General features: G+C 43.6%; 2 protein-coding genes across 3 annotated transcripts; both read right to left on the reverse strand.

Annotated features, from left to right (window-relative positions):
* Positions 1 to 11: 11 nt before the first annotated feature.
* Positions 12 to 11,861, reverse strand: aco1 (aconitase 1, soluble). The gene is made up of 21 exons (XM_013140410.3): positions 11,732 to 11,861; positions 9,424 to 9,564; positions 9,140 to 9,308; positions 8,720 to 8,857; positions 7,966 to 8,035; positions 7,566 to 7,749; positions 7,219 to 7,358; positions 6,960 to 7,131; positions 6,540 to 6,640; positions 6,253 to 6,369; positions 5,796 to 5,955; positions 5,533 to 5,668; positions 5,301 to 5,385; positions 5,040 to 5,196; positions 4,731 to 4,855; positions 4,299 to 4,403; positions 3,373 to 3,515; positions 2,967 to 3,114; positions 2,583 to 2,705; positions 2,178 to 2,363; positions 12 to 1,860 (listed from the first exon to the last, which is right to left on the reverse strand). The coding sequence occupies exons 2-21, from the start codon at positions 9,518 to 9,520 to the stop codon at positions 1,675 to 1,677; spliced, it is 2,742 nt and encodes a 913-aa protein (XP_012995864.2). The 5' UTR covers positions 9,521 to 9,564; positions 11,732 to 11,861; the 3' UTR covers positions 12 to 1,674.
* A 1,043-nt stretch (positions 11,862 to 12,904) lies between these two features.
* Positions 12,905 to 18,679, reverse strand: LOC114830229 (U2 small nuclear ribonucleoprotein A'). 2 transcript variants are annotated; one of them, XM_029117298.2, is made up of 5 exons: positions 18,594 to 18,679; positions 16,707 to 16,981; positions 16,341 to 16,523; positions 15,972 to 16,049; positions 12,905 to 14,760 (listed from the first exon to the last, which is right to left on the reverse strand). In XM_029117298.2, exons 2-5 carry the CDS (start codon positions 16,880 to 16,882, stop codon positions 14,616 to 14,618), a joined length of 582 nt encoding a protein of 193 aa, XP_028973131.2. In that variant the 5' UTR covers positions 16,883 to 16,981; positions 18,594 to 18,679; the 3' UTR covers positions 12,905 to 14,615. The 2 variants fall into 2 exon arrangements, with proteins under 2 accessions (XP_028973131.2, XP_028973130.2); XM_029117297.2 differs by having other exon boundaries at positions 16,341 to 16,981.
* Between the last annotated feature and the right edge of the window lie 434 nt (positions 18,680 to 19,113).

Below are 19,113 nucleotides of genomic sequence, written 5' to 3' on the forward strand. Positions count from 1 at the left end.
AAACTCAGCGGTCTCAGTGTACTGGTTTATTCATAGATGATTTTCAAATGTGCTACAGGTCGTGCTGACTGCAAATGTTCCAATGCAACAGCGCTGCACTGGAGTTACATTTTAGTTCAGTTTGGAGGAAATTAATGCATTAAGTCAGATTAACAAGTATCAATAATTTGATAACATCGTAATATACTGAAGTGCACGGGAGCATTTTCACATCGATCACTACATATCCTTGATAGGTGTAAGCAATATGGAGGATGGAGCAGGGATTTCTATTTCCGGACAGTTTATTTTAAAAAGGACCATTAAGCCTTAAAGCTGTACTGCGGTTCATGCATAATTTCAGTCAGTACTAGCAAAAGTGGTGCTCTTGTTTTTTGCGTGTGTACTGCTAGCAATTTTGTGTATCATGACAAAAAAAAGGTCACAAATCCAATTTGTAACATATAAGAATTTGGTTAAAATCCCACAGTGCATCTTTAAGTGCTAACAGAGAACAAACACTAGCTTTCAGTCAGAAACACAATGCATTTAGGAATTCTTGATCACGTTAATTAGTTACTAGCTAATTAATTAGTTATTTAGTTAGTTAGTTAGTTAGTTAGTTATCTTATGAACACCCTGCCACATCCCCCAATAGGTTTGGACAATTCTGGGAACTTACCAACATTCCCAGAAATCCTGGTTAGAGAATTTCTACTCAATTGCCAGGATTGCCAACGGCACCTGGTAGTTGGAATTGCACTGCCTCAAATTCTCAAGTCTAGTAGAAATATGCCTTAGTTTGGAGGCAACGTCAACACAGGCCTCAAAGAAACAATTCACATACAATAAAGTTTACTGTACCCCAAATAAAGGAGAGTCAATTTAACCATAAGGCAAACAGTCGACTTGGATCCAATCAGAATACTTATATTGATCTTTCTCAGTACAATGACAACCACCTTATTTAGTGTTTTAGAACACAAAGTGATCTACCAGAATCCGTTAGCATTGTATAAGGTTGGCACAGAACATTTAGAATGCCTCTCCACCCTTTCAAACGTCCACCCTTTAGAACAAATATGTTTCTCTAGAACATTTAGAATGTTGCCTTCCAAAATGGCCCCCACATGTTGGCCAAAAATGGAACACTTTTTAGAAGCAGCCAATGTCTACGCCAGCTCACCAGAAGACAAATGAATGGCATTAAACTAACAAAGCTAACATCTTGACTGTGGTCAAGACACCCAATCAGGTTAACTGGACCGGAGCTCTGACGTGACATGAAACATATGAATCACTCCAAGCAAAGCATTGCAAAAAAAATTCTGTGGAACTGCAGGCCATCCTTTGGCCGCTTAATAGTTTTTTGGGGAAAAAAATATAATAATTGAGACATTTATTTTATCATGGATGGAAGGAGGGATGAAGTGGATGAACCACTGGTTTTCCCAAGCGGAGGTAGTGTGGAAAAGGCCCAGGTATTTTACAAAGAGTCCAGGCTCAGAAATATAGAAATACTTCAGCTGGCCTTGATGAAACAAATAGTATTTGAACCCAGCTGATCTCATCATAGCAGCGTTAAATGCACTGTGCGGTTCTGACTCCGCAAAAGACTGAGTCTGAAAACCAGCACTGTGGTCAATGAACGCACTAAAACCAATGGAGACATAACACAAAAATGGAATGGCCAACTTAAACAGAAGAGAGAGGGGCCATCCGCATGGCAGACGCGGGTGTTCTGCACGGGACGACCCGATCTCTCTTATTCTCCGACATCTTGCGGATCATGTAGTTCAGGATTCCTCCGTGGTGGAAGTACGTCAGCTCCACATCCGTGTCGAACCTCATCCTCGCCTTGAAAGTCTTGCCCGTGTCCAGCTGTGGGAGGGAACGGACATTTGTAGGGAATCGCGATTAACTTCGGTCGATGCCGTTTGCTCCACAGGTTATCTACCTTAGTGAGCACATTACAGGGTGCTATCAAAACAAGGCCGCTATATCTCACACCGCAAATTACTAAAGCCGTAGTATAAAAACAGCATAGAAAGTCAACCCGAATCGACCAAGTGCCTTTTATCGCGAGGTCCACCTATGCACCTAGAAACGGCTAAACCTCCGTTCGGAACGACCAGAGCCCTGGGTCAGTCGGGTGTCGCCCCACGGTCCAGTATCATTCCATCACGGGCGGTACCCACCTTGATGTCGACAACCATCCTGGGTGTGTGTGTGTCCGGGATGACCACGGTGTAGCGCTCCCGTCCGGTCAGCCCCAGGCTGTCGGCAGTGTCCCCGGCCAGGTACTCCAGGGGGATCACCCCCATGCCCACCAGGTTACTGCGGTGGATGCGCTCGTAGCTCTCCGCCAGCACGGCTTTGATGCCCTGTGAGCGGGGTGCAGGGCGCAAAACAACCGCGGGTTGGGTCACAGGTTCCTAATGTGCATGCTGCCGTTTTGTATGATCGTTGTTCAATAAAACAGGTTTCACATACTGAATAACGTTGTACCGGCTCGTCTCTAAGTTCAATCATTTCCATCAGACACTGTACAGCCGGAGAATCGTTAGGTGAAATAACGCTGTGGTTTTAGAAACGGGACTGACCAGGAGGAACGGGCCTTTAGCAGCCCAGTCTCTGGAGCTGCCGGATCCGTACTCCTTCCCAGCCAGGATGATGAGGGGCAGGCCAGCCTCCTGGTACCGCTCAGCAGCGTCAAACACATCCAGCTACCGAGGAATGGACCACACACCAAGAGCACAATGAATATCATCCACTGAACGGGAAGACACTGTCACATACTGGGTGAACCCCAAACTCCACAACTCAGTGACGATACGAAAAAAGAACTACATTACCTATCTGATAATGTAATCATATCAGAATTCTAGAAAGGAACACTATCTGAAGACTTTGAACTGGATACACGTTTATGACATCATTAAATGATCAGGTAATGTAAAGGAGTATATTGATTTAAGGGGTCTTACCGTTTCATTGGAGGGTAAGTGAAGGGTGTGTGACCCCTGTTTGTTCAGTAGCTTGTTGAGGAGACGGATGTTGGCAAAAGTGCCCCGGGCCATCACTGCATCGTTGCCACGCCGAGAACCGTAAGAGTTGAAGTCACGCGGGTGCAATCTGCCAGGGCATAGGGTAAGAGACTCAAATGACACCACGGTCACGTAACTAGACCTCCAAACAGGCTGAAAATAAACAGGTCCCACAATACTGCAAACCCAAACTATCCAGCGCTGGTCCTTTTCACACTGGCGTTGCTGACAGCGAACCACGTGAACACACCCAGGGAGCTGTAGTCAGCCAGACTAACATTACCCCGACCAGAGGAGCTTTACTAGGAATGTGAACTAGTCTGCGCCCGCCCAGCCCGTCTCTCACCCTTTGCTGGTCAGGTAGCGTGCAGCAGGGCTTTGGCGGGCGATGTTGCCAGCAGGAGAGATGTGGTCCGTGGTCACAGAGTCGCCCAAGTTCAGCAGCACGTAGGCATCTGTGATGGACCGAGGGCTCTGCAGTTCCTTGGTCTGAGTGAAACACAGAAGATGAGAAAGAACATGAGTGACCACAACCACGTGGGTTTACAGTCAGAACAATGGTCTTTCCTAGAGACTATGGTCAAGGGAAGGATAGAAGACAGCTGCACTTTCACAACTATTCTTTTGAGATACAACAATGTCACCTGACATTGCAGTGGGGAGATAAGACAGACATCACACTTGGAGATTTAGTTCAGGGTGTGGTACCAATTTAAAGGGCGAACAATTAGAGCATTTAGCACAGGTTGTGGCACAAATTTAAAGACAATCGAACTAGAGCATTTAGTTCAGGGTGTGGTACCATTTTAAAGACTGAACAACTAGAGCATCTAGTCCAGGGTGTGGTACAAATTTAAAGACCAAACAACTAGAGCATTCAGTCCAGGGTGTGGTACCAATTTAAAGACCAAACAACTAGAGCATCTATTCCAGGGTGTGGTACAAATTTAAAGACCAAACAACTAGAGCATTCAGTCCAGGGTGTGGTACCAATTTAAAGACTGAACAACTAGAGCATCTAGTCCAGGGTGTGGTACAAATTTAAAGACCAAACAACTAGAGCATTCAGTCCAGGGTGTGGTACCAATTTAAAGACCAAACAACTAGAGCATCTATTCCAGGGTGTGGTACAAATTTAAAGACCAAACAACTAGAGCATTCAGTCCAGGGTGTGGTACCAATTTAAAGACTGAACAACTAGAGCATCTAGTCCAGGGTGTGGTACAAATTTAAAGACCAAACAACTAGAGCACTCAGTCCAGGGTGTGGTACCAGTCCACTGAAGAAGGGTGGAGACTTGATGTAGGTGGACTTGGGGTCCCATGTGTACAGCTTGTCTGAGGAGGCAGTCAGGTCATTCCAACGTTCATTCACTTTCTGTGGGGGGATGCAGAGGAGAACAGCATATCATACCAAACCACAACACCAACACCAGCTCTGTTCACTAACCCGAATAAAGGCCTGACATGTCGACACCCAAGTTACTCGCCCCCCGTGATCAACTTAAACACACTACCAAAACCAGAGGGAAAAGTAAAGAAAAGGGCCCACTTGTTCGAGCATGCCCCTTGAAACAACAAAAGACTGTGAGGTCCTAATGCCACCTATGAGTAAACTGTATGACGGATTAAAGTGTCTACAGAATGGCAGATACTATAATTATACACACACAGTATGAATATAACAGTCCACAGAGCCATTTACCTCAATCTTCTCATAAACCTCTTTAAACATGGCAGGAATAACAAACTCTCTCTCCACAGCTTGGATCTCCTCCCGAGTGGGCCAGATGTCCCTCAGGAAAACCTCCTTCCCTTTGCTGTTCAAAGCTACGACACGTAACCAGAGGAGACGAGAAAACGAAAGAAAAAGACACGGTATTAGGTCAATGTCTTTGTTCATATACTGAGTTACAGTATGTGTGTGTATATATGAATTAAGACTGCAGAGAACGCCGTTTGACTGCTGTATGGTTTAACAAGACAACCACTGCCAAGGTTTGAGGACACATACCGATAGGCTCTGTGTCAAAGTTGATCCTCACAGTGCCAGCAATGGCATATGCGATTACCAGCGGGGGAGAGGCCAGATAATTGGCTCGTGTGTTGGGGTGGACACGCCCCTCAAAGTTCCTGTTACCCGATAGGATCCCCGTGGCAACTAGATCTCCCTTGAAGAGAATGGTAGACAGAGTAGACATTAGGCATCCCAGAGAAGATGGACTGATGGGGGGGGGGGGGGAGGGGGGGTGTAAACGTTAGTGTTAGTAGCTACCTGAGTAATGGCCTCCACCACAGGGTCCGGGAGGGGTCCACTGTTGCCTATACAGGTCATGCAGCCGTAGCCTACCACCTCAAACCTGACAGATGGAAAAAGACAACACCAATACTGTTTTTTTTTTAAGAACCGTTACAGACCGTTGAAGAACACGAGGAGCTAGAGAAGACTTAGGACGAGCTCTTCCGTCCCCAGACCAGCAGTCAGTCGTCGGGATGGTGTGCCTTACCCGAGCTGGAAGAGGTAGTCCATGACGCCGCTCGCCTTCAGGTAATAGGTGACCACTCCACTGCCGGGCGACAGGCTGGTTTTGATGTAGGGCTTCACGCTCAGACCAGCCTGGATGGCCTTCTTAGCCAGGAGCCCTGAGGATCAAGGTCAAATACATCAAAATGACCCAAATCATTTTCTAATTACTTTAAGCAGTTTTTCCCCCCCCTTCAGTTCGGTGCTTAATGACAACCACCCAGCCCAGGATGACCTGGTACATACCAGCTCCCAGCATGACGGAGGGGTTGCTGGTGTTGGTGCAGCTGGTGATGGCGGCGATGACCACGGAGCCATGGGAGAGGCTGTACTCCTGGTCACTGTACCGGAAGGAAACCTCCGCGTTGCGTCGCTCAGGGGCTACCTGGAAACCCTTGAAGCCTTGCTGCAATGACACACATCAGCCACGGAGTCAGGAGAGACGACATCATTGACACACATCACCCACGGAGTTGGGAGAGATGACATCATTCCCCATTCAGACCAGGATGGGATCCTTCCAAATCCATAGTAAACTGAATCGGATGGATGTTAAAATGCTGCATGCTGCTATCAGTCTTTCGTACTCGGCATGCTTTATAGCTTTACCAACTTTGTTCAGACATCAATAAAGGCTAAAGGAGATGGACACATATTCCAGCATACCAACAGGAGACTGAGAGGCTGATGGAGCTGCTGTTACCTTAGCTGCCAGGCAGGCCTCAAAGTCTGTTTTCATGTCGGACACGGCGACCCGGTCCTGGGGCCTTTTGGGCCCGCTGCAGCACGGCACCACGGTACTCAGGTCCAGCTCGTGCACCTGCCACGGAGTGAGTGGAGAGAACGACAGGAGACAGAACACAAAGGAGGTGAAAAAGAAGAGAGACCTGACAATCACTTTCCAAGTCATCCTAGGCATGCGCAGTCCATTCACTGTCGTCTAACAAATGACCAGATTATCATTTTTTATTTTTAAAGAGAATAACGTACCTGAGTGAAGTTGGGATCCTGGCAGGTGTTGCTGTAGTCTCTGAACATGGCGACCGCTTTCAGGTACCTAGTGATGTAGTCCAGTCTCTCAGCATCTCTCCCTGGGAGACGGAACAGAGCAAACGGAAGTGATGTGGTAAAAGCCAACTTCGACACAGAAAGGTAACGGCTATTGTTCTCTCAGCGCTAAAAATCTCCAGCCTCATATAGACAATTTAAAATGTTTTTTTTTTTTTTAACAACTTCTGTTACAAAAGTAGAAAAGTGACTCTGCTAAGTAGGTGCTTTAACATCCAAAAGCCCTTTGGAGGTGTGCCACGTGAAAGAGACCCTGTGTAACGCTGCATCGCCTTCCGTCAGAACCGATAGTGTGGTGTATTGAAATCACAGATACGTGGAGGTCATGTTAGGCCCGAGGACCTGTTTGCTCCAGGTACTGCACACTGATGTGGTCTACAGGGAAGAAAGCTGCGGTGGCTCCATATTCTGGGCACATGTTGGCGATGGTGGCACGGTCGGCGATGGACAGCTGGGCAACACCCGGGCCGAAGAACTCCACAAACTTCCCCACGACGCCGACCTGGCGCAGGTGCTGTGGGCAAAGGGAACGCGACACTTAAGAGAAAAAGGTATTCATATTTGACATGCAACTGAACTTTTTTCGGATTCCATGAATTACCTTGGTCACAGTAAGGACGATGTCAGTTGAAGTGATGAGCTTGTCGGGGGCACCTTGCAGCCTGTAGCCGATGACTTCAGGGAGCACCATGCTGATTGGCTGGCCCAGCATGACGGCCTCGGCCTCAATCCCGCCCACACCTACAGCAAAACACGCAGGATTTAGTCCAGTTCCAAGGACAGTCCGGTAGCAACACATCATGTTGAGCTTAAATATCTTCGTTCATGCACTGATCACAGGGGAACGGAAAACAGCGGAGTGACGCTGTCACGTGGGCGATCAGCAATTGTTTACAGTCAGTCACATTCCGCTTTCCATCGGTGTGTAGAGAACGAGCCAATCCTCACCCCAGCCCAGCACGCCCAGGCCGTTGATCATGGTGGTGTGAGAGTCCGTGCCCACCAGGCTGTCGGGGTAGTAGAAGCCCTCCTGGTCAAACACCACCCTGGCCAGGTATTCCAGGTTCACCTGGTGCACGATCCCCGAGCCGGGGGGAATGATGCGCATGTTGCGGAACGCTTTGGAGCCCCACTGTGGAACAACGACAGTTCAGGAAGATCGAAAGAGAGCTTTGGATGTTTATATGGATGCCAATCGCCTCAAGCAAGGTGAAGTTGCAATCAAAGCACGTAGACATTACAGACATTAAGACACCTGAAATATGAGAGCAACTAAACGGAGAGTCAAATAATTGTGTGGCCCCTTTAAAAGTACCAATTCTGAATAATAGACAGAGGGTGAGGATACCTTTAAGAACTCAAATCGCTCTTTGTTTCTGTCAAACTCCAAGTCCTGATTTTTCTGGAGGCTGTCAGTCCTGGTGAAATAAATATTACGTTTAAATGCATGCCATCGCAATCTGTGTTAGAGAATATAAATGTTGGGAACTGGAATGGGTTGTTTCATAAAGGGACACAATGTTTGGATGCTTTCTTACAGTAGAGAAAAACATTTTTATATGGGCTGGCTGGGCTGATGAAACACTGGGTCATGTAGTGAGATGGAACAGTAAATGGGCATTTCATCAGTCATAGCTTTAACAGTAATAACTTACAGATTTGACACTGAACCTAACACAGTTTTAACCAATCAGCATCCAGATTTCAACCCACCCATTGTAAAATTGTAACATATTAGCTCAGAGACTAAGCTGTCACAACTTAGAGGTCATGACTTCAGCTTTATGCAGTGTCATTACGACTGGTGGCCTACAGCGATGTCGTAACCTACAGGCATCACCAAGCCACACAGAGCAAAGTCCTCTAGATCAGCACAATGTACAGAGCACACCACTGTCTACACATGGGCCTATTTGTTTTTATAAATATGTTGTAGACGGTAGAATGTTTCCCACAGTACTTTAGTGACCTGACATTACCGCTATTCAAAGTTCTTATCGACAACAATACCTCTGCAAAAGATATTCACAGCAATGTCAGAACACAAACCGTGGATAAAGCAAAACCCTGCCCTGCGAAAAATCTGACCAACCCAGACCTACTTCCTGTTAAAGTCCACCTGGATAGAATGGTCAATTACGAGATCCGCTGGGCAGACTGGGTTGATCTTTTCGGGATCTCCTCCTAGATTCGCCACAGCGTCACGCATTGCGGCAAAATCCACCACAGCAGGCACACCACTGCAAGGGGATAGAAACAGATGTGACAACACAGAACAGAAATCCCCTAACTTGGTTAAAAGGCAGCTACTACCGCTGGATGCATTAAAGCTGGAATCTACTACAGTGGAAAAACGTCATTGCCATGTGACAATCTGTCAACAAAAACAAAACAGTGCCTGTCGTGTTGATGTAAATTCAGTCGTGTTCGTTTCTACATTAAAGATTACAGCTTTGAAGATTCCTCCTGATTTGACACGAGGGGCACCAGCGGTGCCCAACGCCGGTTGCGGTCGGACTCACGTGAAGTCCTGCAGGATGACCCGGGCGGGTCTGAACGGCACCTCCACGCTCTGGGTCTGGGTCTGCTCCCAGTTCAAAATGCTCTCCACGTCCGACTGCTTCACCAGGAACCCGTCACAGTTCCTCACGGCCGACTCCAGCAGCATGCGGATGGAGAACGGCAGGCGGTCTACAGGAGAAGGGCAGACATTCCGTATCAAGCGTACAGTCGATTATTTCTGAACATTCGGCCAGTAGACCAACAGTGCACATAAACAAATGCGTATATTTTTTGTAGGTCCTACCATATCTCGGGTCTCTGAGCTTCAAGAGGTTGTAGAACTTGCGGTCCGGTTTGTTGTGGTCCAGAGGCTCCACTAAGTGTGCAAACGGATTGCTCATGACTGCAGACCACCTCCCTCTCTCTCATATACACCGGGGGTTACCTGGAGGAAACGACCAAAGGCACAGTTAGGTCCCCGACTGCCTACACAATCAACAGGAGCTACTTTACACAGTTTAGCCTGATGGTTCGAAGACGCTCCCACCCAGAGACGCTCCCACCCAGAGACGCTCCCACCCAGGGTGGGAAGACGCACACTCTAGGTGCGCTCATTAAATCAGCTACTTAAACCAACTTTTGGAACCAACCACTTTGATCCTAATGGTGCTACGGCCCTCAGACAGTAACCCTTTTAGTTTCCTTTATAATTTGCAGTATCAGTGACTGCGGAAGATGTGAAAACATCTTTAGTTCGCATGCGTAACCATGTTTCAGTGTGGTTGAAGCTTCAACATATCAAAGCAACAATGCATTGAGCTCAGGTACAGTATTACATGATTGCATAATGAAAAGATGCAAGGAGATGTTTAATCCATTCATTCATCACCCTTCATAGGAAAGCAGCTAGGCATTCTCCCTTCCAGCCTGCCAGTAGCCAAACCCTGCCCCTGGAGTCTGCAACTTTACTTTTGAAATACTTGTTATACCAGTTTGGTGAAAACATTTTGTCATGGATAAGAAAGCGCAGCCCCAGCTATGTCCCTTCAGCTACAACAGGATACAGATCTGTGCACTTGCCTGCTACAGTGTTATTAATTGCAATATCATCTGGTGCATAATAGGAAGACCGAGTGGCTGGGGTGGGGAGCACTGGACAGAGTGGCTGGGGTGGGGAGCACTGGACAGAGTGGCTGGGGTGGGGAGCACTGGACAGAGTGGCTGGGGTGGGGAGCACTGGACAGAGTGGCTGGGGTGGGGAGCACTGGACAGAGTGGCTGGGGTGGGGAGCACTGGACAGAGTGGCTGGGGTGGGGAGCACTGGACAGGGTGGCTGGGGTGGGGAGCACTGGACAGAGTGACTGGGGTGGGGAGCACTGGACAGAGTGGCTGGGGTGGGGAGCACTGGACAGAGTGACAGGAATTATTTTTCTTTCTTTTGTCATTTTCTTGTGTCCCATTTTCCCTTGTTACAGTCCTCTCAATTTTTGGTTTTTTTTCCTATGGTTTGTAAAAAAAGTCAAAGTAAACTTGCCTGCTATCTTTTTTGCTTCTGAATAAAAATATCTATTTTTGAAACAAAGATTGCAAACATTATCAGTCAGTTAAATCAGTCAGACCACTTCTACATGAATACGGGTGTAATTGGAGGTCAAAGAGACTGTGCTGCCTGCATGTGCTAAAGGTGGAAGTCTGATAAGAAAGTGACATTTTGTATCAGTCTAAGGACAATCAGAAATAATATAATTGTATGAAACGCATAGCGGCAGGTGGAATAACAGTTAAGTCATTATGAATTGACGAGTCACCTTGTTATATTTCACATACATACATACACACACACATTTTGGGATAACAGTGAACTCATGACAGTAAAAAAACCTCTGCACTTACGCCTGGAACGGCTCTGTTTTACAGTCTCCATCAACTAACTCCCAACATTTGAAATAATTACAGTATTACTAGTATTGCTTTTCTCCGATAAGTGTCAGTTAATGTCATGTAGTTGAGTAAATAGTAAAAGTAACTAAATGTAATTCCGAAGTGTAAAACTCGCGGGACTATGAATGCCATTACAGACTGGGTGGTTGGAATCCTGAATGCCGATACCGTAAGAACAGCTGTCATCCGTGCTATGTTGGCAATATCGTGCCTATGTTATTAAACATTAAATTACATTGATTCAATAATGGATCGCATCTTACAGCAAGATCGTGTTTGGTCTATTACTTTTAGAAATGTCTCTAAAGACATTTAAATTAAACGATTAAGTTACTGAACTTGGAAGACAACAGTTCTCTACATCACCTTCACACACTAGACAATTATCAACTAAGCTAGCCACTAATGTTTCCTTTCTGCCTGTCAAACTTTTATTCTAATAAAGAATACACTGTAGGGCTTAATTATCACTAGCTAGCAAAGGTTGGCTAAACTTGCTAGCTTTCACACTACTAAGCTAACTAGCAAACGTATTTTGCTAGCTACTTTAACGAGAAATGCAGTTCAGCTATCTTGAAGACGTAGCACATCACTCACCAAGAAATGCAGTTATTTAACTTTGAAAGCATAGTCAAGACACCAAATATTAGCAAAAATAAGTTCACACATACCACTTTTGTTCAGAGCAACGTTAGCAAGTGGAAGGGAGTAGAGTTTGACAAGGCTGTTGAACCAGTCACCACTACTGTTCTCATTTCAAGCAGGCAAGCACTGTTGCTTCCGTGCACGTGACACGGTAAAATATGAATAGCACCCCAATGCGTAGGGGTCCAAGATCTGCGTCTTGTGAGCAACATTAAAGAAACACTTCCGGGTCACAAAAATCTGGAATTTTTCAAAATAAAAGAGACCAACGAATTACTTAAAAACTGAGATAAATTTAGTTTATTAATTGTTTGAGAACATGTACCTCTCAAAACATTGACAACAATTCAAATATGATCATATTTAAGAGTAATTTCGATAAAAAGTGAGTGTTAGTGGGTGTTAAAACACGTCCCATGGGTAAAATTCAGACAATGCCAATGACAGAATATGGAATACATATTGCCTCATAACTAATAAACTATTGAATATTCCACAGAGAAAGTAGTGTAGGAAATGTCCAGGAGAATGTGTAGAGTAAGACAAACCTGTCTAATCATGGGGAACAGTGTGCTACATCTAGCAACACAATATTTCCACACCCTCTTTTTCCACAATGTAACTTAATGGATATGAAATACATATTGACTCATACAGAAAAAACTATTCTATACGCCGCAGTGAATGTATTGTAGGAAATTTTCAGGAGACTCTATAGAATGATTATATGCAAAGAAATCAAGGGGCACTCTGTATTTGCAATTGTTGCTGGTGTTTTACTCCGCCCACCCCATTGGCCACAATGCAACTCAATGGATATGAAATAGATATTGGCCTATAAAAAAAAACTGTTCTATACGCCGCGGTGAATGTATTGTAGGAAATGTCAAGGAAGGTGGATAGAGTAATTATATGCAAAGAAATCAAGGGGCACTCTGTATTTGCAATTGTTGCTGGTGTTTTACTGCGCTCATACCATTGGCCACAATGCAACTCAATGCATATGAAATACATATTGGCCTATAAAAAAAAAACTATTCTATACGCCGCAGTGAATGTATTGTAGGAAATGTTCAGGAGACTCTATAGAATGATTATATGCAAAGAAATCAAGGGGCACTCTGTATTTGCAATTGTTGCTGGTGTTTTACTCCACCCATTCCATTGGCCACATTCCAAATTGCTGAATAGCCTTTAGATCCATTATTCCTTTTGTTAATGGAGGTGATTATCACCACTTGGTGATTACCTAACAATTCAGCCAACGATCTAATCCAAGCATGGTTCTAAAGCACAATCCAATACTGCACATCCAACCAGTGACAGTTTGAGGGAGTGACTTGCGTTTTGTTTTTATTGAATTTTTGAATGTTTGTATGAACTTACAAACCAAACAAGGCCGACTAATTTGGAATTATTTGTATAATAATATTATAGATCACCTATAGCTTAATAGATTTTGTCTGGCGGGGCTAACGTGTTAGCGCAGAAAAAGGTCTCACAAGTTACACAAAATATCTGATGTTGTGTTGAACAATATTTGCAACTAATGAAGGTCCGTTAATTTTCCAATGTCATATGCCTCAAGAAAGATATGTATACTATTCAAATAAACAACAAAGACACAAGGAAACACTTTGTCTACCATGTCTGTTGTTTATGCCCAATCTAGTCATTCACTCTTTAAAATATGAATTTACAATAGACTAAAGTACTGATAGTCATGCTGACAAAATGTCTGCCAAAGCAACATAACATACAAATGAAAAAGGAAATAATGTTGTGACATTTAATTATTTACTTGTCAGCAAAGGTAGTTTGTCAAAACAGTTTTTCACCATTTAAATGGAATATCTTCCCTTCATCTCTTTAATAAGATAAATTCCCAGTGTACATAGAAAATCACAAAAATTATCCCATTTTCAGTTTTGACAGATGTTGACAATATAATGGGTTTGCAACTGATGCTAGTTTGCCATAAAATAATAGTCATTCACTAGAATGTATAGTATTTTTGTCACCTTCCTAAGTCTTTAATGAAGTTCAGATAGACAGACAGCAGTCATTGTTCCATGCCACATGGCGTCAGTGTGTATATGGAAGCATTTCCTAAATATGCATTTGGATGCATTTTAGGATATATATTATATACAGAGAGTATATTTACTTTGGAAATTTACTTTGGCACCTTGTTATACCTCATATATTTTTTTATTTTTGGTACTTCTGTGGCACTATTTGAACATCTGTCACAATATTTGACTTGAAACAAAAACAGATGTTTGTCCTGTTATCTGATTTAGGACAACGAGGGATGTCTGTCCTGTTATCTGATTTAGGACAACGAGGGATGTCTGTCCTGTTACCTGATTTAGGACAACGAGGGATGTCTGTCTCGTTATCTGATTTAGGACAATGAGTGATGTTTCTTATGTTATCAGACTCAAGACAATGAGGAATGTCTGTCACACTGTCTGACTCAAGACATTGAGGAACGTCTGTCACGCTATCTGACATAAGACAACGAGGGATGTCTGTCATGCTGTCTGACTCAAGACAATGAGGGATGTCTGTCACACACTCTGACTCAAGACATTGAGGAATGTCTGTCACGCTATCTGACATAAGACAATGAGGGATGTCTGTCATGCTGTCTGACTCAAGACATTGAGGAATGTCTGTCACGCTATCTGACATAAGACAATGAGGGATGTCTGTCATGCTGTCTGACTCAAGACATTGAGGAATGTCTGTCACGCTATCTGACATAAGACAACGAGGGATGTCTCTGTTGTGGCATCTGACTTCAGAAAGTGTTGGACGACTGTCATGCTTTCTGACTTAAGACACTGAGGGACAACCTTCACTCTTTCTGACATTAGTTAATGAGGCAGAAGTGTTAAGGAGGGTTTAACGATGGAGCTCCTTCTTCCTTTTGCTGCCTTCCCTTGTCCTCTGCATCCTGTAGGTCTTTTTTGCCTGTGCTCTCTCCTTCCCCAGGACTTCAGTATCATCTAGGATCTTCAGGGTTGGGATTTGACTGATCACATACTGCCTGTATGGTTCAAAGAAGGAACAGGTTTGTGGGTGAAGTATATAAAAGAAGGAACAGGTTTGTGGGTGAAGTATATACGGTATTAAGCAGATAACTTTATTTCATTTAATGACACCAGTGCATATTGCCAGAATATACAGGACCATACAAACATCTAAGAAAACTGTTTAAAGCTATTTACCTGGGCAGTAAGTGTTTATTTACTTGTAAAAAAACAAACACTATATAACACCAATACAAATACACAATAGTAGAAGAAAAATTCTCAAGAATTTCCCATTGTCCAAAAGGTATACAATATCTTGTGAAACTGCAAAAAAATAGAAAAAATTAGGCAATGCTGAAGACAGAATGCAGTGTAAGACCCACTTCCTTGAGGGACAGAAGAAAATCCAGTGAAGCACTTTATCACCATCTGGCAGTCATCGAACACCATTGCTTTGTTTTGACCATTAGAAGTCTTAAAGAAATACTGCGTTGTAGGGCATTTTGCCCCTAAAAAAAACATTCTTGCATTTACAATAATTCATTCTTAGCTGCAAAATGCCCTAAAAGGCACCTTCTTCTAAGACTTCTTCTCATGGTCGAAGTGTGGTTCTAGCGAGTTACAATAAGTACTGAAGTGCAACATTATTAATATAAGCAGAAAATAGGATCAGAAAAGTGGACTGACTGCAGCAGCTTTCCGATCCTAATGGATTTAAAATGTTTATAATGAAAGGTTAAAAAGGCAGGCTATGGGCACTGAGAAAACAGAGGCAGACAGTTCAACAGGAGAAATGGAGGTGCTCTTAGAAAGGCCTCCCTAGGAAGCAGCGATTCGAATCACCAGCCTTGACAAAGTGACCCGTTGAAGCTCCCAACCATTATAGCTTTGTTAGTCGTGAGTGTGTTGTCGAATATCAGTGTAGTAGGCAGTTGATGAGGATGGATTTGTATTGATGTGGATTTTACAGTGCTCCAGAACTGTTTTGGAACCACCGACAGCAAGTTTTTGTGTGTAAAAACGTGCCTTTGCTGTCCTAATGTACTGACTCCTGAAGAGTTGCCTACTACACTTTTAATAAAAATCTGTTCCTTCAGGTACCCTCAGTTTAACTTGTTTTGAGTAACAGAATCTCATTAGGCTCCATTGCATAACATGTCATTATTATCTAAAGGCACCTGACCAGGAAAGATGCAGATTTAGGGCTGTGTTCACTCAAGCTCACCGATAGTCGATGTACTGGGTCAGACTCCCGCCATTGAAGTAGCTGGGTGCTGCTTCATTGTTCATCATGCTGAGGATCCTATATGAAGTAAACACACACGCTAGGTCGGGCAACAACAATTAAAATTTTCTTTTTTGTTTCGGTCGGATGTTTTTATACATTGTATTGTATGACTGAGCAACTGAATGACCGATCAGCCCTACTGAACCAGAACACAGTTTGGAATGACAAGAAAAATTGAGTTGGCTTTAACCGAAATCATTATACCCCAGACACATACACGCATGCACCCACCCACCCACACACAAACGAAAATAGCAACATCTGTCACATGCAATGCCCCAATGGCTTTAGTGAAACCAATCTTACTTGATATTGGGGAACTTGGTTCGGATCTCCTCCACAAAGATGGGCAGATTGCTGATCTTGTTCTTGTTGATGCACACAGTGGTGACACTAGGCATGTAGGGGAACTTTACATGGGACGAGTAGCTGTTGCAGTCCAGGATCAGAGTGCTGAGCTTCTCCAGTTCAACCAGTAGGGCTGGGCTCCGTTGACAGGCGAGTGGAGGAGAAACATGGCCAGGAAGACTGTTCGTGTCAGTGGGTGTCATAATATGCGTACATTGTGCCATGGCGCACATGTGTGAGAAACTGTTCGTGCTTATGTGTAATATATGGATAGTATCTTTGTAATTTAGCCATTTGTGAACGAGGCTCCTAATAAAAGGATACTCCTCAAGCAGGTTGTAGCTGAGGTCTAACACTTCCAGGGTGTCCTGCTGGGCTAGTATGGTTTCATAGGGGATCTCTAGTAAGCCCTGGTAGGCAAATGAGAGACTCCTAAGTCCCAGCACTGGGCCCGTCTGACCCAGCTGGCCTGGTGCAACTGGAGGCCCTCCGGTTTCCATGGCTATGAGGCCTTCCTATAGCCACCTCACTCCTCTGTGCCAACTACCCAGATTACCAGGGTATTCAGATACATGGCGCTGCAATCTCTGATATCCACCCTCAAATCAAAACAACCAGGCATTACGGTTTAGTAACTGAGCACATTGACAAAAACCAGTTTCCAGCCATTAAGCATGAACAAGCTGCCAAACAGCTAATTGTTGACCAAGCTTTTTTTGGCCTGTGACCGAATTTCTATATTGATTAATTTTTACGACCCCACCATGCAAATAATATTATAATTTCTAACGTTTATTTGTAGTAGATCGAGCAAGCGGACATTAGTTATATGTAAACCATAAACCTCAATAAGACACAACTGCACACAAAACCTGTTGCTAAATGTTTGTTGAGACTGCATTGTGGCTACCCACCAGAGGTTACTTGTGTAATCCTTGTTATATGTACAGTACACATTCTTTGGGGGGTTAATGACTCCTAGTTTGAGAGGCACTGATTAAAATCATGGAAAAATGTGTAGAATTGAGCTGAAAACAATCTGAAGATTATTTTAAATGTTGTTTTGGTTTAAAACAGCTTTTTTCTTTCTCTTTCTGTCCCATGTCACATTTTTTTCTATGCATTAAATGGGTTACAACATTTCAAAAGTTTACTAGCCTGTGACAAAATGTGTAGATTCGCATGAAAATAATGAGTCAATTTCTCTCCACCACAAAGCAAGTTCTTCAGTATAACTGTCCTTGAAAACTGTTTTTCCCTATACCTTACAGCTACAAGTGTATAATAGCAGTAAACAAACTGTAAAACACAGTGTAAATACTTCTCTCCACCATTTAGATGATGGCCCCTAGAATTTTTTTTTGAGAAGAGGGCTGGAGCAGGACCTAAGTACAGTTCATGTAATTGACTGACCAGAGTTTTATCAGCTCAGCTGATGTCCTGGGAAAACCTGGTTCCATTTTCAGTACTACAGAGTTGGCACCTTTAGAACTTTCTATTAGTTCCACTACAACCGTCCCGCTCAATCTAGCACTACTACAGAACTGGAATATATTTCAAAGACTGTTTGGCTCTCAGCATGAATCAATCACTGAGCAGAGAGACTGAACGGAAATGCAGAGCTCCATTTCACCTTTACAACAGTCACTGAATGCCGAGTGGGTAACAGACGGCACCTAAAACAATTACACAAACAATTAAACATTGTCTGGTTAGGAACTCAACCGGGTAGGCTAACTCTCCCGTTGAAGGTGTTTTCATCACCGCGTAGTGACACCATTACAACGTGGAGCCACCATCTGTTGACCTTTGTAACACCCAGTAGGTCATCAGTGGTGCCAGCACTCGTGCTACTATTTCACTGTTCGATCTGGGTTGTGTTGGAGGTCATAGGTGCCAATGAATGGCGCACTGTATTAGAAAACACACCAAACGCATTCGCCCGCAAATCCCTCGATTAAATGTGTAGCCTATTAATGCATTTAATACCAAAACGTTTTACAATTATTGTCCTTGACAAAGTATGTTGGTATAGTGAACTTAATATAATCTGCATCCAACAAAATGGGTACAAGTGCAGGAAAGTACTCAGATTAGTCAAGATACGGAACATCCGTGAAAAGGTTTCTTACGCAGGCGAACATTATTTTCTAAACACACACATTATAAACAGATCCTTACAAAGTAATCACTCCATTTGATTCAACTTACCAAGATGTGCAGAGGGGTGGTTTTCAGACGGCACCAGCAGCTGAGACGCAGTCTTCACACTGCACATGAAAGGCACCTATTCATGGCACAGCTCTGGATCACAAGATCCGGATAATCACATTGGCCATTAACCCCTGCCTGTCTACAGATCCTCCCAAAGGCTATGACCAGTGTGTAACATCCTGTGGCCTAATACTGTAGTACATTGCAGGTAGAAAAGAGCAGACAGTATTTCATATTCTATATGAAGGTAATTCTACATAATATATTTTAAACATTCCACAATGTACATACCAAGGCAATCCTAAACAAAGTAAACATTTAAAAATGTTTACACTGAAAGCACAAAATTAACTCCATTCACAATTTTCTTTTTTTTTTATTACACAAAATAAAATACAAAAAAGTACATGACAAATTCTTAAATGTTTCTTTATAAATATACATAATGGTAACCTACAATGTTAGTTAGATTTTTAATAAGAAAACAAACGACGACTTTCATGTGTTTGGCCACAGC

The sequence above is a fragment of the Esox lucius genome, chromosome 24, assembly GCF_011004845.1.
Source record: "Esox lucius isolate fEsoLuc1 chromosome 24, fEsoLuc1.pri, whole genome shotgun sequence".
Classification (NCBI taxonomy): domain Eukaryota; kingdom Metazoa; phylum Chordata; class Actinopteri; order Esociformes; family Esocidae; genus Esox; species Esox lucius.

Bases quoted from the DNA above. Each gene is read 5' to 3' on its own strand.
- aco1 (XM_013140410.3), bottom strand. From the start codon at position 9,520: ATGAGCAATCCGTTTGCACACTTAGTGGAGCCTCTGGACCACAACAAA. The intron at 9,309-9,423 runs GTAGGACCTACA...CTTCTCCTGTAG, and splicing joins GCTCAGAGACCCGAGATATG to ACCGCCTGCCGTTCTCCATC. The intron at 6,370-6,539 runs GTACGTTATTCT...ACTCCGTGGCAG, and splicing joins AGGATCCCAACTTCACTCAG to GTGCACGAGCTGGACCTGAG.
- LOC114830229 (XM_029117297.2), bottom strand. From the start codon at position 16,882: ATGGAAACCGGAGGGCCTCCAGTTGCACCAGGCCAGCTGGGTCAGACG. The intron at 16,050-16,340 runs GTAAGATTGGTT...TACTTCATATAG, and splicing joins ACCAAGTTCCCCAATATCAA to GATCCTCAGCATGATGAACA. The intron at 14,761-15,971 runs GTGAGCTTGAGT...TGAACCATACAG, and splicing joins ACCCAGTACATCGACTATCG to GCAGTATGTGATCAGTCAAA.